The 20406-nt window shown below is 40.1% G+C and overlaps 1 protein-coding gene across 11 annotated transcripts in view; it reads right to left on the reverse strand.

Annotated features, from left to right (window-relative positions):
- The window catches only part of MITF (melanocyte inducing transcription factor), a gene marked incomplete at both ends in the record, with an annotated part of 224516 nt that overhangs the window by 24824 nt on the left and 179286 nt on the right, over nucleotides 1-20406 (reverse strand). For 6 of the 11 annotated variants that reach the window (XM_079712800.1, XM_079712806.1, XM_079712804.1 and 3 more), the window contains 3 exons: nucleotides 923-1018; nucleotides 3130-3213; nucleotides 4256-4483. In XM_079712800.1, coding sequence (XP_079568926.1) covers nucleotides 923-1018; nucleotides 3130-3213; nucleotides 4256-4483 — 408 coding nt within the window. Of the gene's footprint in view, nucleotides 1-922; nucleotides 1019-3129; nucleotides 3214-4255; nucleotides 4484-5507; nucleotides 5541-20406 lie in introns of those variants that run through there. The other 5 variants (XM_079712801.1, XM_079712810.1, XM_079712809.1 and 2 more) reach the window with 3 other exon arrangements.

Consider the following 20406-nt stretch of genomic DNA (forward strand, 5'->3'; position numbering starts at 1 on the left):
AGGCATTCAAAGATGTACTGAGGAGTCCTGGCTCTGACACATCCGAGCTGTGTAATCTAGGGCAACACAACCTAACTTTTCCTAACCCTAAAACGGAGGGCAATGACCCAAGGAATTCCTGCAAGGACCAAATAAGACAAAAATGGAAGGAGTGAAAGAAAATGAACTCTACAAGCAAGGCTCCAAACTGCAAAGAGGAATAAGTAACAGAGAAGAGCAAATATGACCCCTGATTAATTAACTAAAATTGGAATAAATTTGCTGTTGAAGAAGGGTAACTTGAATGTCACTCTATCACCTGTGAATAATAAGGGATCTCCTTTAAAAAGTGCATTAACTTTTCAGGCCAACTAGAAAACCACTGTAAATAACACAGTCCAGAGTATTTCCCTTGGCAGCAGTGTTCTAAGTTGGGCATCAGATGTCAAGGGCAACTGGAAGATCTAACGTGCTACTGAAAGTGGACTTGGACTCCAGGGAATGCAGAGCTTCATCATGGGGTTACTGATAAACTCATGAGAATTTTTTTTTTTTTTTTTTTTTGCTGTACACAGGCCTCTCACTGTTGTGGCCTCTCCCGTTGCGGAGCACAGGCTCCGGACGCACAGGCTCAGCGGCCATGGCTCACGGGCCCAGCCGCTCTGCATCATGCAGGATCCTCCCGGACCGGGGCACGAACCCGTGTCCCCTGCATCGGCAGGTGGACTCTCAACCACTGCGCCACCAGAGAAGCCCTCATGAGAAATTCTTAATTTCTGATGTCTAAGTCATTTATTTGTGATCCTGAGATACTTCTCTGCCTCCTCATCAATACATTTCTCAATGAATCACTTGCAAAGATAAACTGAAAATTCAGGAAAAGGGAGAAAACACTGGAAATAATGTCACAAGATTTTCTTGTAGAATAAAAGATCACCGATACCGTATTTGCCATTTGCAAGGCGGGATCCATCAGGCCCAGGATTTCTTCATTATAACTTGATTCTAGGCTAATGATGTCATCGATTACATCATCCATCTGAAGGAAAAAGGCAATGGAAAACAGACAGATATAAGCAAAAACCGCAAAACAACCCAAAAAGAAATCCATGGTCTTTCCTGACCCAAAGCAATAACATTCTTTAGTTAGATTCTAAGAGGTAACTGTCCTTTTCCTCCCCAAATAAGAATATTATTGAAGACCATTAACACTAATGGGGGATGAGGATGACATATGCAACCAGCACTTAGTGAGTGATTACTAGGTGCCAGACACTGGGTGCAGGACTTTTTATGTGCTGCGTGATTTATCCTGACAATAACCCTATCAGGGTAGGTGCTATTATTATAGCAATTTTCCAGGTGAGATATATGAGAAGCAACTTGCCCAAAGTCACACGTTGGAGAAGGGTTAGAGCCGCAGTTTGAACCATGCTCTGAACTTTTATGCAAAACTGCCTGCCTTAAACAAGAAAGATGAACCAGGGAATTTCATCTTGAATGATAGCTGCCTTCTCCTTTTCTCCTCTAAAGACTATGCCCTGTACCTTTCCCACACCCTCCTTGGAATAAAAAACCACAGATGGCAATTCAGCCCTTTGCTCCCACAGGGGTGTGTGGGGCACTGTGGCTCCCAGGCCACTGGGTATACCTGCACTAATCTTACAAGGACTTGTAAAATAAGTTTCTCCTTGTACAGCTGCCAGTGTGCTTGGCACTCCCAGAGGAGTACACCAGGACAAGGTTATCATTACAGTCGTGGAGCTGATATTCCCTCTAGATCAATTTTATTCCTGTAGTACCAAAACATTAGTTATGATAATAAACAACAGTGATTACACGTGCATTGCAGCAGTTGCAAAGACAAGTCTGTGAAAACATTTCTTCGCAAACACCTTATATGTTTGAGCTACTTGGTGTGTGTGTGCACACACACTTGGGTCTTAATCGTGCTTCACAAGTACACAATGAAATCTCAGAACTCAGAGGGATGCTCCTTTGTGTCTTTTTGCCATTTTCTAATTAAAGAAGACAGGCTCCAACATCATGGGGCTTGTCGGAATCCTGGTTCTCCCACTTTCTGGATTGGGGCAACGCCCTTAACCTTTAAGAGCCTCAGTGTCCCAATCTGTAAAATGGGGGTAATAATACTCATGGCCTTATTGGATTCCTGTGAGATTTCAGGACAAACCATATAAAGTGCTCACAGTACCAAGAATATAGTAAACATTCAAAAAAATGAGTGGCATTAAGTGACCCCTGAGAATAATTGGAGGTCAGTTTTGAATAACTGTCAGCACACTGTTTCCTTTCCAGGTACACCAGTTGTATCTGTTTCGTTTGTTTTTTTTTAAGAGATGATTTTCTAAATGAGTTGGTAAACTGGAAAATGGGCCAGAAGACTTATGAGCAACCTTTCTTCGTAAAATTTTTATTTTATTTTTAGGGAAATGAAATTAGTGGGCTTGGTATGAGAGAATTTTTTCTCTTATGAAAAGAGTCATACATGTTGATAAAAGGCAGTAGAGAAAAGCAAAAAAATAATAATTTTGTGTTGCTTATTCTTCTTTCTCATATATATATACACATTAAAAATACATAAATATATTTATAAATAGGTATAGCATGATTTATATAGCCATTAAGTAGGATGTCATAGAAGAACTTTTCATTACTTCGGAAAATATCCATGATTTATCATTAAATGAATAAATAAAATTTCAAAATATATTCTCCATGAGATTCCATTTTATAAAACAATATATAGATCTCACACACACACACATCTTGGTTTTACAAATATCCTGTCAAAGTTGCTAACCTATAAATTTGTATAACATATTTAGATGATGGTATCTAAATGAAGTACAGCAGTTTACATTCTATTTTATTAAAATTTATGTATTTTAAGCACTGTTTAATGACTTACAGCAACTCAGGGGAAAATGCATTTTAAGTATCATTTCCCTAGGAATTTTTAAATCATGAGACATTATGAAGAAAATAGCTCTGTTCATAGCTTCCTCAATTAAAAAAAAAAAATCAATGGGGGGAGAAAAACCCTTAAGTCATCAGGAAAGTGTGATTAGCCACAAATATAGATCCTCATTACAGAGCGTTACATCTTTCGGCTGCTGAGTCATTCAGTACCTGCATGCACGACGCTCGTGAATGCGTGTTCATACTTGGGCATTCGCTCTCCGCCCTGTTTTGTTCTTCAAACTTATAAAATCCCTGCAAAAACACAAGCAAAATCAGCCTATGATCTGGATTTGTAAATGACTTTTCAATGACATATTCACACGAGGCGGATGGCGCGGCAACAAGATGAACTAAGCTTTCCGATAAAGTGTAATCTGACTGAGAAACAAAATAATGAAGGAAGAACTTCTTCCAGCAAATCAGCTTGACAGATGACAAACATGGACAGAGAAGAATAAGATGGTTGGTTTGGGCAAAAGGGAAAAGACTTAGTCCCTCTAGAAATTAAAATCAACCAAACTTCAGAAGAGTCACCTCTGAATCACATGAACATTTCAGAGGACAAACTCCACTAAAATGAAGCTCATCATCTCATATTTGGAAATAACGTATTAAATCACAACTCTCCTGTTAGGTATGCTTCAAATTTTGATGCAACAATTAGCTTGAGGTACATTTGAGTCTTGTCTCCAACCCAGCCTTTACAAAAAGCAGATTTCACCAGCAGTGGCAATTTTATTAGGAAACCGAATTCACCCAGCAAGGAAATCTTTGCTTTTCTGTTAGATTTTCATGTGCTATATTCTTCCAATCCAGCCATGCACACTCTGTGCTTTTTTTTTTTCCTTTCCAACTCAGGGAGCAATAAAAATAACATCCCAGACGTTCACAGCAAGCGGAACTTCTAAACCGCCTGTCCGACACCTTTTCTATTTTTACTCTCCCTTTTCCACCTTTCCTTCTCTGCTTGCATTTTCACTGCTCTGTAAACGGAAAGGAATGGAAGAGAACACTCAGCTAACGAAGCAGAAACGGGGTGGAAGAAAAAGTGTCCTCGCATCTAGGTTCTGCTCTGAGGGGGCCAGGTCCCCTGCCAGGAGCCATAACCCAATAACCCGGGGATGGTGACAGGGAGAAGAGGCTGGAGGGTGACAGCTAGAATGGGGAATCGGGGACAATGGCCAGCGAAGGTGGCCACGCGGACAGACTGGAGTCCACGGTCAAGTGCGGGAGGGAGATCCAACAGACAGTCATTCAGTGTAAGAAAAAGGAGAGGGGAGGAGACATGAATTACCTCTTTTTCACAGTTGGAGTTAAGTGTAAGCATAGCCATGGGGCTGTTGGGTGCGCTGCTCCCGGGCACTGGTGGCATGACATGATCGCCAGGCTGGTTTGGACATGGCAAGCTCAGGACTTGGTTGGCATGTTTATTTGCTAAAGTGGTAGAAAGGTACTGCTTTACCTGCTGCCTTTGGGCTTGCTGTATGTGGTACTTGGTGGGGTTTTCGAGGTGGGTCTGCACCTGAACATAGCCACGGAGGGAAGAGAAGAGAGCGCTGTTATTGGTGAGTTTCGGACAGCTCTTCTTTCAGGCACAAGCATGAGACGGGCCAGTCCACCAACAGAATAGATTATTAAGCCCCTGTTAGGTACCAGGCACTGTGCTGATGGATTTTGATACTACTGAAGTTTAAAGGCTAACTCTTAGGATTTGGGGTAATACTCTGCCCTGGTTCATTTCCCTGCTAATTGGCGGTCCATCATCTCTTTAAAATCTTGTGCCCTTCTTCTCATGTCTGATGACTAAAAATTTGCCACTATCTGTAGGGCAAAAATTTCCCCAACACACCTGAAAGAGTTTGTTAAGATCAAAACAACAATCTGGAAGAAGGTGCATAACTTGATTCATTTCAGTTTTCTTTGGCAAACAGAACCGCTTTCTGTTTTAAAAAAACACAATAAATGCTCCTTAAGGAACAACTATAAAACGGCTGTAGAACGGAAACAGAAACATTCGGATGATTAAATCAACTAGTTGTGGATCAGTTCCTCCCACTTGCATTTGGATATGATTGTTCAACATTTTAATTAAGATCTTAAACTCAACATAAAAAGCAATTCCACATTAAGCAGTTTCTTTCAAACACACAGCACTTCTATGTATGTGTTTTTAAAGGTATGAATATTAAGCCACCAACATTATTTTTCCCTTCTTTCTTATAGACATTAATAGAGAATAAGAACTTAAAAAAAATCAATGATACTCAATTTAGTCACTTTTTCCTTGATAAACACAATTTAATCTTAGAGGCATGAACAAGAGCTCATGGAGAGAGCACAGCCATGCACCAGGGGAAAAAAATCCTACTAATATTTACTTTATTCAAAACTACATTGAATTACTGATTATGGTATCAAACAATAAACAGCATTAAACGGGAAGACATGTACTTATTGAAAACTGTGTCTACTACAATAACATGAAAAGGTGAAATGCTCAATTTATTGACTACATTTCAGAGACTAAATATAAAAATAAAGCTCACCTGATAGTGATTATATTCTAGCATTTCCAGCATAACCACGTTTTAGGTGGCCCCAATCCAACAAATAACGGTAGACTATTCACTCCCTCTACTTTCTGTAACTCCGATTCGTAGACTGGCATAGAGAAAAGTACTATAAACAAGGTATCCCGAGACACCACCGGAAACTTTATCACAGCAGCCCTGCTTATAATAACCTAAGCTAATTAGTTATGCATGTAAAAAAAAAAAAGTTCACACAAAGGGCTTTTTTTTTGGAAGCCCTACGAGTTTGCTCTTAAATATTGATATCAACCCCCCTAGCACCCCACCCAGCTTGACGTCATACTTTTTTTTCATAAATATAAAAGAATCTTTTTAAGGGATGAGCTATCAAAGTCAAACTCACTGTCAGATCAAGGCCAATTCACTATTCATCTTTAGTTCCAGTAGTATTAATAGACAATGGTATTTCTCTTTCAGCAATAGGTTAAGAGCTAGATGCCCCCTTTAGAGAACATTGCCTAAAAGCTACACATGAGACTCTTCTAATGGCCGAATAACTCAGCCCTTCCAAATGCAGAAAGAGTGTCTTTCAGTATGGGGGAGTCTCTGATGAACTTTCAAGTTCAACAGCCTCATCTTGCATCCTGGTCTCAATGTGCATCTTATTCTTAGCTGGACAGATATATAAATTTCCTACTGACCTTGCATCAGGAAGAGTGGGAGCTATTCTAAATAGAAAAGGAAAAATACATACATACAGAGGCAGTTTTGGATATATATTTATGTGGAAAATAAGAAATACACATCTCCCCAATTTAATCCTCAAATTAGGAAGCAGAAAATTTTTCACTAAAAAATCTTTTAATATAATTCTTGGGGCTAGAGAAGAATAAGAGTTATCATATACACAACTGATGCATTTATAGATTTCCTCATTTATTCATTCCATTATTTACTGTTATTATGTGCTAAACACTGTGCAAGGCACAGAATACACATTGTGAGCAAGTAGATATAATTGCCAGATTTATGACCCTGAGAGTCTGGGGGGAGGCAAAGGAAGATAAAAGGCAAACAAATATATATCTAAAAATTATGATAATGGTTGATATGCACTGCTGAATTGGTGAGATACTTTAAGCACAAGAATTTGAAATTCAGTAATTCCATCCAAATGCCCAGGATAATGAACTCCTTCAGTTGACAACCTCAAATTGTTTCAAATGACTGATCTAACATGCACACAGAGGTTCACAGAGACATTTTAAGTTTCATAAAGGGTCCAGACACGATAATGATGAGGACGACAGACATTTCTAAAATAAACATAAAATGAGGGCAATTGGTGTAATGTGCTTATTTCACTATTACACTTTAAACACAAGGGGCTGCACATTTAAAAATAAATGTTAATTCACTGGCAGATCCTTATTTTTAATGAATCAAAATTTTAAGCTTCAGTAAGGAAAAAAGCAACTTGTTCTCTATCTGGCATTGTCAGTGAGGTCTTTACTACAACCAGGTTGGGGTAGTCAGAGTGGGATGTATTTTTGCCCTTTTACTGTCAGTGTCTTTTTAAGTAAGTTGAGAACAGATTGGCTATAAACACTATGGAGAAGACAGAACATCCCCAGATGTCTCCACTCCAAACACCTAAAACAGGTAACATAAATGAGGTCATGATCTGTGGTGTGTAATAGGGAGTGATGAGGCCTGTGGCAAACTAGAGGGCAGATATTTCATCTAAAAGGAATAGCTAACATAATCTGCAACTGATTGCGGCCATATGGGAAAACTATTCCAGTCTAGCTAGATCTTCCAATTTTTCAATTTAGTTGGCAATCTGAACTTGTTTTTTAAATGAAATCTCCCAGATTACAAAAATGACACCGAATTGTTTGATTTTTCATATTGTAGAAGACAAATCAAACAAATCTGTTGGCTGGACTCAGCCCACAAGCCAGTAGAATGTGGTCTCTGCTCTATAATGCCCACAAGGAGAATCTTCCTATCTACATTCCCTGCAGGGGATGGCCTAGGTTTTGAGAAGTTAGTTCCTCTTCTGAGAACTTAGCATCAAATCCAAGCATTCCTGGTGCTTCTCTGACAGGGATATCATGCCTGACAGCACAGTCAACAGAAGAATTAAGAAGTTGAAACCTGGGTTCAAATTCAGACTTTGCAGCTTACTACTTTTATGACCTTCTGCAAGTCATTAACCTTTCCAGGCCTTCCTCACGTCATGTGCTCGATGGGAATGACAACAGAACCTGCCTCTTAGAGGTGTTTTCTGTATTAAATGAAATCACACCTCTACCAGGCTTAGCAACCTATCTCAAACAGCAATTCTCAAACTTTTTGTTTTGTCCTAGGACGCTTTTAAACTGTTTGAAGTTCTTCTGTTTATGTAGGTTGTATCTATCCATATTTCTCATCTTAGGAATTAAAACTTAGAGATTTTTAAAACATAAGATTATCCACTAGCACATAGTCCACTGGCCATGAGAACAACGACATTTTAACACATCATGTAGCCTCTGTAAAACTCTTCTGTATATAGATATCCCTCAGAATCCATGGGGATGGGTTTCAGGACCTCTTCAGATAGCAAAATCCACAGATGCTCAAGTCCCTAATATAAAATGGCATAGTACTGTACGTGAGAGATGAGCATGAAAAAAAGGAAAATAACCTCTTGGTATTATTATGAAAGTAGTTTTGACCTGACAGAACCACAGGAGTCTTGGGAGACCCCCAGGGCTCTCTGAGACACTTTGAGAAGTGCTGATCTGGAACAGTTAGTACTGTTGCATTATCTCCACCCCATCCTAGCCATGCCATCCCCACTGTGTGGTGGTGGTGTGCGACACAACCTCTGTGTGTGTTGCTTCCCTCATATCCAGAAGATGCTGGAAGGAAACACTAATTGCCCTAACTTCTCATAGCATTATTATGAGGCTCTATACTACAGTCCTCGGAATATTTTCAAAGCCATATAAATATAATGTTCTGTGTTCAGCCATCCTAAACCATAGCTTTTTAGTGAGTGATTTCCCTTTCATTAATTTTTAAATAGCCAAACAAGCATGCAACTGAAAACATATGTGGTGTTAAACGTCTGCATGATTTCCTGATAATTTTTTCATGTTTTTGACCTTGAAACCAACTATACCACAGAATTCGGACACCAAAAGTTGGGTATTGCTGAGCACTAGAAGCACAGACCACAAAATAAACCTGGAATACTTCTTACTCTATCGAAATAGAGTATTTTATTGACGTAACTTATATTTCACATAAATAAAGTATGTTAGCTCTCTGGATCAAGGGCAAAAGTCCACTGGCTTTGAAACTTTTCTTCCTTATTACTACTACTATCTTTTTGCCCTTTTTCCTTTCTTCACTCAGATCCTGAATTGATAGCAAGAGAACTGGAATAAATCACATTCTAATTGTCACAGTTTAGCTTCGCCACTTCCCAGGTGACACTGACAGGTTATTTTCCACCAGTTTCATTCTAAAGAGATCCTGGAGCACATCAGTGTAAGATGGTGCCTGCAGATACTATCAAATTGGCTGACAAAAGAATTCACTGGAGGAAGAAAAATCCCCATCTGATGTTCACTGTCCTTCTAGTCCTTCTACTATTTGTAAACCAGAATAAAAATAAAATTGAGTGAAGATTCCCATAATCCTTTTAGTTTATAATTGATTTTACTTTTTTAACAAGTCAACAAAGTATTTAGATTTCTCATTTTGTGTTTAGAGAGAGAATATGTTCTTTTGCTCAGTAAGTTAAAGAAATAGTAAAAGGATTATAATTCAATCAATTGCTATCCACTACCACTCCCAAACCACTATTCTTTTCATACTGTTTTTTAAAGGACTATGTACAGAGATGGTCAACAATGCAATCACCATCCCTGAGAAAATGATGAAACAGAGGAAGCTAGCTTTCTGAAATAATTTCAGCAAAGTCTTGCCCAGGGTCACATCTGAGAGGTGCCAAGATTCTTTTCAGTCCCACAATTATAACACTACCACGAAAGAAAACACCAGTCCAGAACACATGTTCTCACTCAGTCGTGTTTGCTGTACAACCTGTACAAAGGTCTCCCTAACAAAAAAGAAGGACAAGAATATGAATCCTGACCTAAGACAGAAGAATCGAAATCATATGCAGACAAATAATAAATGCTGGAAGAGGGTGTGGAGAAAAGGAACCCTCTTATACTTTTGGTGGGAATGTAAATTGGTGTAGACACTATGGAGAACAGTATGGAGCTTTCTCAAAAAAGTAATAGAGTTGCCGTATGATTCAGCAATCCCACTCCTGGGCATATATTCATAAAAGACGAAAAGTCTAATTCGAAAAGATACATGCACCCCTATGTTCACAGCAGCACTATTTACAATCGTCAAGACATGGAAGCAACCTAAATGTCCATCAACAGATGAATGGATAAAGAAGATGTTGTATATATACACAATGGACTATTACTCAGGCATTCAAAAGAATAAAATAATGCCATAGGCAGCAACATGGATGGACCTAGAGTCTATCATACTAAGTAAAGTAAGTCAGGCAGAGAAAGACAAATACCATATGATATCACTTGTATGCGAAATCTAAACAAATGATACAAATGAGCATATTTACAAAAAAGAAAACAGACTCTCAGACATAGAAAACAAACTTATGGTTTTCCAAAGGGAAAAGCAGGGGTGGGAGGGGAAAAATTAGGAGTTTGGAATTAACAGATACACACTACTATATATGAAACAGGTAAACAACAAGGTCCTACTGTACAAGCACAGGGAACTATAGTCAATATCTTGTAATAACTTATAATGGAAGAGAATCTGAAAAAGAATAGATATATACATATGTATAATAATCACTTTGCTGTACAACTGAAATGAATACAGCATTGTAAATCAACTATACTTCAATTTTAAAAAGTCATATGCAAACAAAAAGCAAAAACAATGAGTACTTAAATAAAGGAAAGTCAGAAGTGACCAAGGTTGATATGCCCAGGTCCTTTTCTCTATCACAGGGATCTGCCCACCTGCCCAATCAGGCCTGCTCCCTGTTTTTGTATGGCCTAGAAACTAAGAATAGATTTTATATTTTTCAATGGTTGAAAACTATCAAAAGGAGAATGATATTTCATGATACATGAGAATTCTATGAAATCCAAATTTCAGTGTCCATAAATAAAGCTTCCTGGCACACAGCCCCATCCATTCGTTTACATGTTGTCCACGCTGCGCCCACACTACAGCGGCAGAGCCCACGTGGCCCCCAGAGCCTAAAATATCTACTGTTTACAGAAAATGTCAAGCAGTGCTCTGTAAGAAAGTTTTACCAATCTAGAATTCAGCTTTCCTGTTTTGTTGAAGCTTTAGCAAGGTTTGAAGAATGAGGTGGTTTTTCTAAAGAGAAACAGTATATGTATAAATAATTTTATAGTTGTTTTTCCATATAACTGGACATAGGAACACAGGATATGCTTATTACCTCCTACTTACGATATGTCATAAGTACCAAGATTTTTTAAAACACAGAAAACAATTAGCTCAAAATTGTCTACCATGTACCTGATGCTGTGCATTTTATATGTTCACTCTTAGCTTAGGTCAATTCAAAATAAAACTAAGAACTCACTTGGCTAGCCTACAAAGTATTCTTGAAAGCCTCTCCTCACAACTTATTAAAGATCATATGACGACAACTGATTGAATACAGAAGGAACTATGGACTCTGGATTTTCATAGTTTTAACCTCTTATTTTGAGTTTTTACTGTCAGAGAGTATACCCAGTCGTCCTCTTACCAAATACAAAAAGAACTAAATACAGGATTGGGTGTGAGCCTTAATGTCTACATAAATCATCTGGGATCTTGTTAAGTGCTGTGTGATCCTGTAGGTCTGGGGTGCGGCCTAAGGTCCTGCATTTCCAATAAGCTCCCAGGGGATGCCCACCCTGCTGGTCCACAAACCACACCACACCTTGAGTGCATGGCTTTAATACGTTTTCACCTGGACTTCTGCCCCTATCAAAAGACTTATATCTTCACATTCATTCACCAAATACTGTCTGAGTACCAACCAGATGCCAGGCAACTGTCTTCATCTTACACAGGCTGTTTGGGGCAAGGCTCACCCAGAAGATGACATTTAAGCACAGACCTGAAGTTGGGGAAGAGAATGAACCAGGCAGATGGGTGGGAAGAGAAACCCAGCAAAGTACAAAAGTCCTCAGGTGTGAAGAAGCCTCCCATGCTCAGGGAACAGCAAGGAGGCTCTTCACACACATTCCTTCCTTGGCTGCTTCTTGACCGCACTCGCCTGGTTTTCCTCTTCCCTCTTTCAACATTTCTTCTCAGTGGCCTTTGCTAGTTTTCTCCTCTTCTCTCCCTTGTAAATGTCAGAACGCCTCAAGGCTCAGAGCTTGATTTCCTCTCTCTGCACGCACAGCCCTGGTGACCTAAGCCAGGCTCCTGGATTTAAACACTCTGTTTAGATGTCCTGAACTCCACACTCAGCTCCACCTGCTTACTCCATTGGGAGGACTGCAGACGTCTCAAGCTTAAAGTGTCCATCCTCCTCTTCCCCCTATGGTCTTCTCCATTGTAGTAGATGGTACCCCCATTCTTCCATTAGGTTGAAACATATGAAATTACCAAAAAAATGACCTTCATCTCGTTCAACCTCATTGCTCATTTCCAAAACCTTGGTCATCTTTGATTCATTTCTTTCCTTCACACCCCACATCTACTCCATCAAGAAGTACTGGCTTCCTTTTCAGAATATATCTCAAATTTAACTAATTTTCACCATCTCTACTGTTACCACTTGATCCGGGCCACCATGATTTCTCACTTGGATGACTGAAAGCCTCTTGATTCTTCCACCTACTTCTGTCTGTTCTCTTTTGCAGCCTGTGTTCAATACACTGTGTGATCCTTGTAAAATATGTCAGATTATGTCACTCCTCTGCAAAACGAACCCCTCTGTAATGGCTCCCTATTTGTCTGAGAGAAGACAAACTACTTACAATGGCCTACCGGTCCCTAAACCAGAAATACCTATGGGGCTTGTTAGAAATGCATATTCTTGGGCCCCATCTCAGAGCTAACGAATCAGAATCTCTGGGTGAGGATCAGAAATCTATGTTTTAACAAGTTCTCCAGGTAGATTCTTATGCACAGAAAACTTTGAAGACTCCAGCCTACTGTGCCCCCTTCCCCCTCCACCCTGGGGTCATGACCTCTCTATCTTATCTCCCACAACCATCCTAAGAACTTACAGATCCCAACTCCCACCCTGCCAGTGCTCTCCATCCCCATACATACCCTGCTCTACTTTGTCCAGAACATGGCCTGGCACATAGTAGGAGCTCAGCAAATATTTGGATAATCAATGACTGAATGAAGGCAGTGTGGCTGAAATGCATGAATGAGGGGAGAGACTAGAAACTAAGGACAAAGGGTCAGATTGTGTAGGGCCTTGTACAGGTTGGAGGCTAGGATCCTGAAGCCTCTAGAAGTGTCCTGAGGAGATGGAGAAGTGGTAGACCCTCACTCTTCCTAACTAATTCAGAAATCTCTGGAGGTAATATCTCCAAGCCAGGCTGTTGATTCACAGTGCACCTCCCTAATCTGAGTTATAAAGCTTCCTTTTCTATGAGGGCAGACCCAAAGGCTGCCAACTCTTATAGCTCTCATCCACGATGCTTAGGGCCAGGATCCTGGAGATCTGTCTCCATCTCTAAACTGTAGACCCCTTGATAAGTCACAGTTAAAGCAGAAGTCCTCAAGCTGGTGGCCCATGGGCAGAGTCCACAGGTATGGCCTACAGAATATTTAATTAAAAACTGGGAGTTATCATACTAAAATTTGGATTTCTGGTTTCTCTGGATAAAACAGAAGATCTAGGGCCTCCCTGGTGGCGCAGTGGTTGAGAGTCCGCCTGCCGATGCAGGGGATACGGGTTCGTGCCCCGGTCTGGGAGGATCCCATATGCCGCGGAGCGGCTGGGCCCGTGAGCCATGGCTGCTGAGCCTGCGCGGCCGGAGCCTGTGCTCCGCAACGGGAGAGGCCACAACAGTGAGAGGCCCGCATACCACAAAAAAAAAAAAAAAAACAGAAGATCTAGCAACAATGAACCACCTTCTAGTGGGCCAGCAGGGGGCAGAGTTGAGAAGCAGCTTCCCTCTTTTGATGGGACACCTGTTCTTCATTTTGCTACATTCCTACCACTCCTTATTCTGACACTGACAACTGGCCTGATTTACTCATTAATCTGCCTGGCTCCTGAAGGCATTTAAATTGGCAAACCCTGCTTTACCTTTCACACTCCACATTCCAGGAGGTAGTTCCAAATCTGACGGAATGATGGTGGCATAAGTGGGATTAGGATAAACCACACTAAATGAACAATCTCATATGATGTGAGTGAGAAAGAAAAATAAATTGATATAAACTTTTAAAAGGTACATACATGTTCATCCAGCAATTCACACTTTCAAGAACTTTTCTAAGGAAATCATCAGATATAAGGGCAAAGATTTAAGAACACAGAGGTACATCAGAGTATTGCCTAAAACAGAAGTGGACAAATTACTACCGTAGTGCCCACCGCCTATTTTTGTAAATAAAGTTTTATTGGGACACAGCCACACCCATTCATTTACATATAGTCTAAGACTGCTTTCAAGCTATTACAATACTAGAGCAGAGTTGAGTCATAGACCTTATATCCTCCAAAGCCTAAAATATTTACTATCTGGCTCTTTACAGAAAGTGTGCCAACCATTAAACTCTAATAACAAAATATTGGAAACAAATATCTAATAGAAAGCAATGCATTCAATTAATTATGAAGGAGCCATATAAGTTCAAGGTTCCCCTATCTCAGCACGACTGACCGTATGGCCAGGTACTTCTTTGTTGTGGGGTTGCATGTGTATTATAGGATATTTAGCAGCATCCTTGGTCTCCGTCCAGTAGATGCCAGTACCACCTTCCCCCCAATGCCAGTTCTGACAACCAAAAATGTCTCCAACATTACAAATGTCCTTGGAGTGGGGAGGGGAATTGCCCCCATATAGATGGATATAATACAGTGAATGAAGTCCATATATTATAAAACTATTAAATGAGGGGAAAAGTTCATCATGTAAGTAGGAACACAATGCAGGTTAGAATCACTACATACACTGTGACCCTAAACTGACTTAAAAATGTTGTTTATACATATGCATACACACACACACAAAAACCAGTTACAAATCATTCATCCAAAATCTTCTTCATGACTGTCTCCGGATGATTAAATTATAGGTGGCTGCTACCTTATTGGTTCTTTTTAATATTTTCTATAATGTATATGGCACTAATTTTGTAATTTTTTAAAAAAAATCTATAAATTCCACAAAAGTTAAAGTCTGTGGATCTGGACAAACAAAAATATATTCAGGCAGAATTCCTCTACTGAACATTTTAAAAACCACAAATAAACCCATGAAGTTGTTATATAATGATGAAATCTGCCTCATTTCAATTTTTTCTTTAAATACTTGATCAGGTTAAGAAGACTACATTATTTATTACATTTTTGGTCTAACATTCAAGCCCAGACAGTCTGAGTTTGTACAATGTTTGACACATTTTTATGGTTTTATAAAGGGCTGCAATTACGTGGTTCCATGGTGCCCTTAAAATAATAGCTCATTGTAAGGACCGTCGAGTTCTCCCCCCTCCTGATGGGAGCTGCGAGTGCAGCATTCCACGTGCTACAACTTTTTTATGTGCCCCAGTTTAGCACTGCCTCAGAATTGCAGACGCCTTTTTGTTTCAGCATCCCCCCAAAATGCCCCTATTGTTCGCAGTTTATCGGGTATTAGAGATCATTATGACACAGGCAGCAAAATCCCTTTTCATAAGGACAGACACTCTTAAGAAACTAGCAGTGGTCAAGTTTGTCAGAGATGAAAACATTGCCCTGGGCCTAAGTAAAAGGTCAGTCAGAAATGAGAGCTGAATGCTGCTGGTTTGAAGGTCAAGTCCACACGAGCCGAAAACTGGCAAAAGCAGCCACCTCATAATAACACAGACTTTAGGGCCTAGATCATGAGACTGAGGGGTCCTCCTCGTTCTTGAGGAAATGCATTGTCTTGGGCAATTCCTAAAACTTGTTGTATAGATTATGTGATAATGAAATTCCAGTCTTGAATTAACAACTCCAACAATAACACTATCAGCTCACAAACACTTTCTGACTGAGAGTTTTACAGGCAGGTACATCATAACTACCCCACTGAACAACCCAGCCATTCATTTAACCAGCATTTATGGAAGCACTGAGGATACAGCAGCCACTGAAGCAGAGTTCTTGAGCCCGCAAAAGCCATACTGAAGGTGGGGAAGCAGAGACAAACACGATGGCAACAAATCAACAAAGAAAGAACTTCACACAGTGACACAAGTGCAATGCAGAAAAGATAAGAAAAAAAGCCACTGGGAGAAAAGAAGGCTACTCTGAAGTAGGGACATTCCAGCCGAAACCCAAATGATGAGAAGAAGCCATGTGTGTTGAGAATCAGAGGAGCTTAAATCCTGAGCCGGAAGCAGGTTGGCATCTTTGAAAAACAAGAATGACATCAATAACCCAGCCAGCGGGGCTGCAGCGGTGACCAGGTCAGTGCATAAACTGAGAGAGATGGTCAGGACCGGATATTATGGAGCTTTGTAGGCCACAGAAAGGAATTTGATTTTTCTTCTCTGCTGCTTATAAGAAGCCTTTGGGGGGTTTCAAGCAGAGAAGTGACCAGACCTGATGAACATTTGTAAAATATCACTCTGGGATTGATGTTGATGGGAAAGAACAGTGGACACAGGAGAAACAATTAGGAGGCTCCCGTAGCTACACATATGAGAGCTGCTGATGCCTTGGACTCAAATATTAAGATGCAGTTGGATATGAGATATATGCTACTAGCTCTTGTCTTTGGCTGCTTCTTAGCTTCCATCAAAACTAATTTAAGAATAGCACATACGTTAAAGGACTTTCTTATACAATGCTCTGAAATGTCTCACACTAACACCAAGAAGTAACTATAAATGATGCACAGTGTTGTAAAATATTCCATGTATACCTGCTTGGAACACATAAGCTAAGTGTATGGCCAACTGTCAGAGTGCAATGGAGAGAGGCAGCCTTGTCTTGTTAGTATCTGCCTAGAATTTCAGAGAGATCTGACCTCAAATCCTAAGCGAGTTGCTTAAATGCTTTGAACCTCAGTTTTTTATCTGTAAAATGGGATCATGGATACTACTTACCTAGTAGTTGCTCATCTTGTTGATTAGTTTAAGTGACAGAATGCACGAAAAGTACTTAGTTTGTAGTAAATGCTCAATAAATTAATAATGCCCTCTATTATTGTTAGTCCTGGATTTTTTGTTTTCACATCCAAGTAGGTTATTGTTAGATCATTTAGCTCATCCATCTCAAAAAAAAAAAAAGGTCACCTTGAAGGAGTGGAGAGGGCAAAAAGGAGGGAGGCAGTTTAGCCTCTTTCGGTATCCTTTTATCTTTTTCTCTTTGGCTGACTCAAATATCACAGATGGATGCCAAAGATAAGAGTAAATGGGGAGAAACAAGAATCATAGAGCATGGGACACTTGTTAGCTGGAGTATCATACAGAAGACTTTGTGAAATCTTTTCTCTCTCCCACTTCCAAAGGAGCTAACTCAGCTACTTATTCTTAATCTGGGCTTAGGGAAAGTGGAAACTCCTGAAAACCGTATGCAAACTTTTGACTCTGCATTTTTCTAGGAAGAGATCTAACATGTTGAAACATTTAAAGATGAAATTACATGCAGAATTTGCAGGTAAGAGGGAGGTATATACAGGAAACAAGATGAGGGCTTCCCTGGTGGCACAGTGGTTGAGAGTCCGCCTGCCGATGCAGGGGACACAGGTTCGTGCCCCGGTCCAGGAAGATCCCACATGCCGCGGAGCGGCTGGGCCCGTGAGCCATGGCCGCTGAGCCTGCGCGTCCGGAGCCTGTGCTCCGCAACGGGAGAGGCCACAACAGTGAGAGGCCCGCGTACCGCAAAAAACAAACAAACAAGATGAGCCATGAGTTGATAACTGTTGAAGTTTGGTGATGAGTATATGAGGGGCTCATTATATTATTCTCTCTGATTTTATTTAAGTTTGAAACAACCTATCCACATTCATACAGTGCATAGACATTTACATTCTAGATACTTCATTTATATTCATTTTCTATCTTCTTTTTCTATAAAAAGAAAAGTCCTATGGTAGCATATTTACTAAGTAAGCACTTGGTCAATCTAATAACCTACCACAAGCATAAATATCTGCTTTTTTGCTCACTGTTCTCGGTCTTTGCCTTAAGCTTTCCTCTAAAGGAGCTGACTTTATGTTGCATGAACTGATCGCTGTATTCAATATGCTCCAGGTCATTTCTCTGTACTGTCAGCCTGAGCGCCTCTCAGAGAAACATTTTGTTAACAAAGTAAGTTGGATCTGCCCATGTAGTGTTCTCAGTGATAGAATCAGGAGTGTGTAGTTTAGCTACAAATGAAAATTTTATTTATTTATTTATTTATTCTTTAATTAATTTATTTATTTGTTTTTATTTTTGGCTGTGTTGGGTCTTCATTGCTGTGCTCAGGCTTTCTCTAGTTGCGGCGAGCAAGGGCTACTCTTCGTTGCGGTGCAAGGGCTTCTCATTGTTGTGGCTTCTCTTGTTTGGGAGCATGGGCTCTAGGCACGTGGGCTTCAGTAGTTGTGGCACACGGTCTCAGTAGTTGTGGCTCGTGGGCTCTAGAGCATAGGCTCAGTAGTTGTGGCGTATGGGCTTAGTTGCTCTGCAGCATGTGGGATCTTCCTGGGACAGGGATCGAACCCGTGTCCCCAGCGTCGGCAGGCAGATTCTTAACCACTGAGCCACCAGGGAAGCCCTGAAATATTTATTAACTTGTGCAGAGGGTACAAAACTGAATTCATATGGACCTTTTCGGATCAAAATCAGGACAACCTCTTTCAAACAAAGTGGCTAATGATCTACATTTGTGTCACAGAAAAAAGTACAGTCATCTGAAATTGAGCTGATGAAGACATTTAGGAGGAGTTTTGGTTCTCCTCACTAAAAAAACCCTGTTCATTTGCAAAAAAAAAAAAAAAAAAAAGATTTACCACACTCTACAAAGCAAATTCTCAGAGGGATTTAAAATTTGCTGCAAATCTATAAAAAATGTAAAAAGGTAGGACACACCTATACAAAATCAATATATGTAACTGAGATAGCCCCACGTGGATTTCTTTGTGTGACAAAAATAATGGATAAAATGTGTGAAGAGGAAAGGGACAAAATACTTCTTTTGAGAACAGAAATGGGAATTTTGAAAGACATAAGAATATGGGAACATACTGGGGTTTCTCATAAAGAAGAAAAATAATTAAAAAGTGAAAATGAAGTAATTACTGAGAACTCATATACTAGGTAGTTTTCCTAAAAGTTTTCAATGGATTTGCTCATTTAATCTTCACTACAACCCTATGAGGTAAGGGCTGTTACTATTCCCATTTTAGGGATGAGAAATCTGAGGCTGGCTCCCAACCACTACACTAAATACTACCATGTTATGAGTTATCTGTAGAATTTATATTTCAGCATAGTATTGCTGATTGTGAAACTGTAGAGACCCTTTGTAATATGTTTTTCTCCTGAGTACTTGTTTTCACACTTTCATTATAAATAGTCTCTCTTTAATATATGATGATCACCTGGGTGGACACTAGGCATTAAGCCAAAGCACGACCCCATTCCTAAGTAAACAGAAGGAGCCCTCAGGCCAGCAGTGGGCCAATGAAGACAGAACTTTACAAAAGAGAAGTCAATGTGAACATCTGTTATGGGAAAGCTGCCTCAGGACTTTGAGTAGTTTAAGGGTTGATGCTTCTTCTTACTTTCTTCTTTTTTGGGGGGGAGGCGGGGGATGTGTTGGGGGAGGGGGTGGGATCGGCAGGCAAACAGAATCTTCCTGACTCAAAAGGAATTTTTGTTAACCGAAAGCATCTGTATCATGAGATTTTTAAAGGAAAGGTTAAACCATTGTACAGTATAGTAACGTCTTTTATAAGAAAGAAAATGAGCCACTGTTATCACTGAAATGCCTGTCGCCATATACCTAATGGTAAACCAATTAAAAAAAAAACGTTAGGGAAGAGAAGTGTCCAGATTACTCCTTTGTTAAGTGGCCCAATGGTTTGGAAAAAAACAAAAACAAAAGGCAGTGGTTTAGTCAGTCCCCAAAAGTCTTTATCTTACATGTAGTAAATAGAGGGACCTTAGTGTGAAAGAAACCCCTCATTCCTCTCCTCAAGGAGCTTACAAATGGAGAGTTAGGATGGGGACAGAGGAAAGGGAAATCCACACACAACTTTACATGTAAGATGGTCCTACACTCTAAAACAGTGATTCTCAACCACAGGCAATTTTGCTCTTTGAGGAACATTTGGGAATGTCTGGAGACATTTTTAGTTGTCACCACTGGGGGTACAGTTGGGTGGCTGCTACTGGCATCTAGTGGGTAGAGACCAGGGATGATGTCAAACATCCTACAGTGCACAGAACGGGCCTGCTCTACAAAGAATGACCCAGCCCCAATCTCGATAGTGGAGAAGCCCTACACTAAGAGATGCTGTGTCAATTCACCACCCCAAACCTCTCTGGGGTAGATTTCAGAAAAAAAGGCAACAAAACCAGTCAAGCCAAAGGAATGGCATAGATACCTCATCAACGCCTGATGCACTTCCACATGTATCTTGAGTTTCATAGCAATAGTTATTTCATGCCTGGTCTTAACATG

This window comes from Hyperoodon ampullatus (assembly GCF_949752795.1).
Source record: "Hyperoodon ampullatus genome assembly, chromosome: 10".
Lineage (NCBI taxonomy): Eukaryota > Metazoa > Chordata > Mammalia > Artiodactyla > Ziphiidae > Hyperoodon > Hyperoodon ampullatus.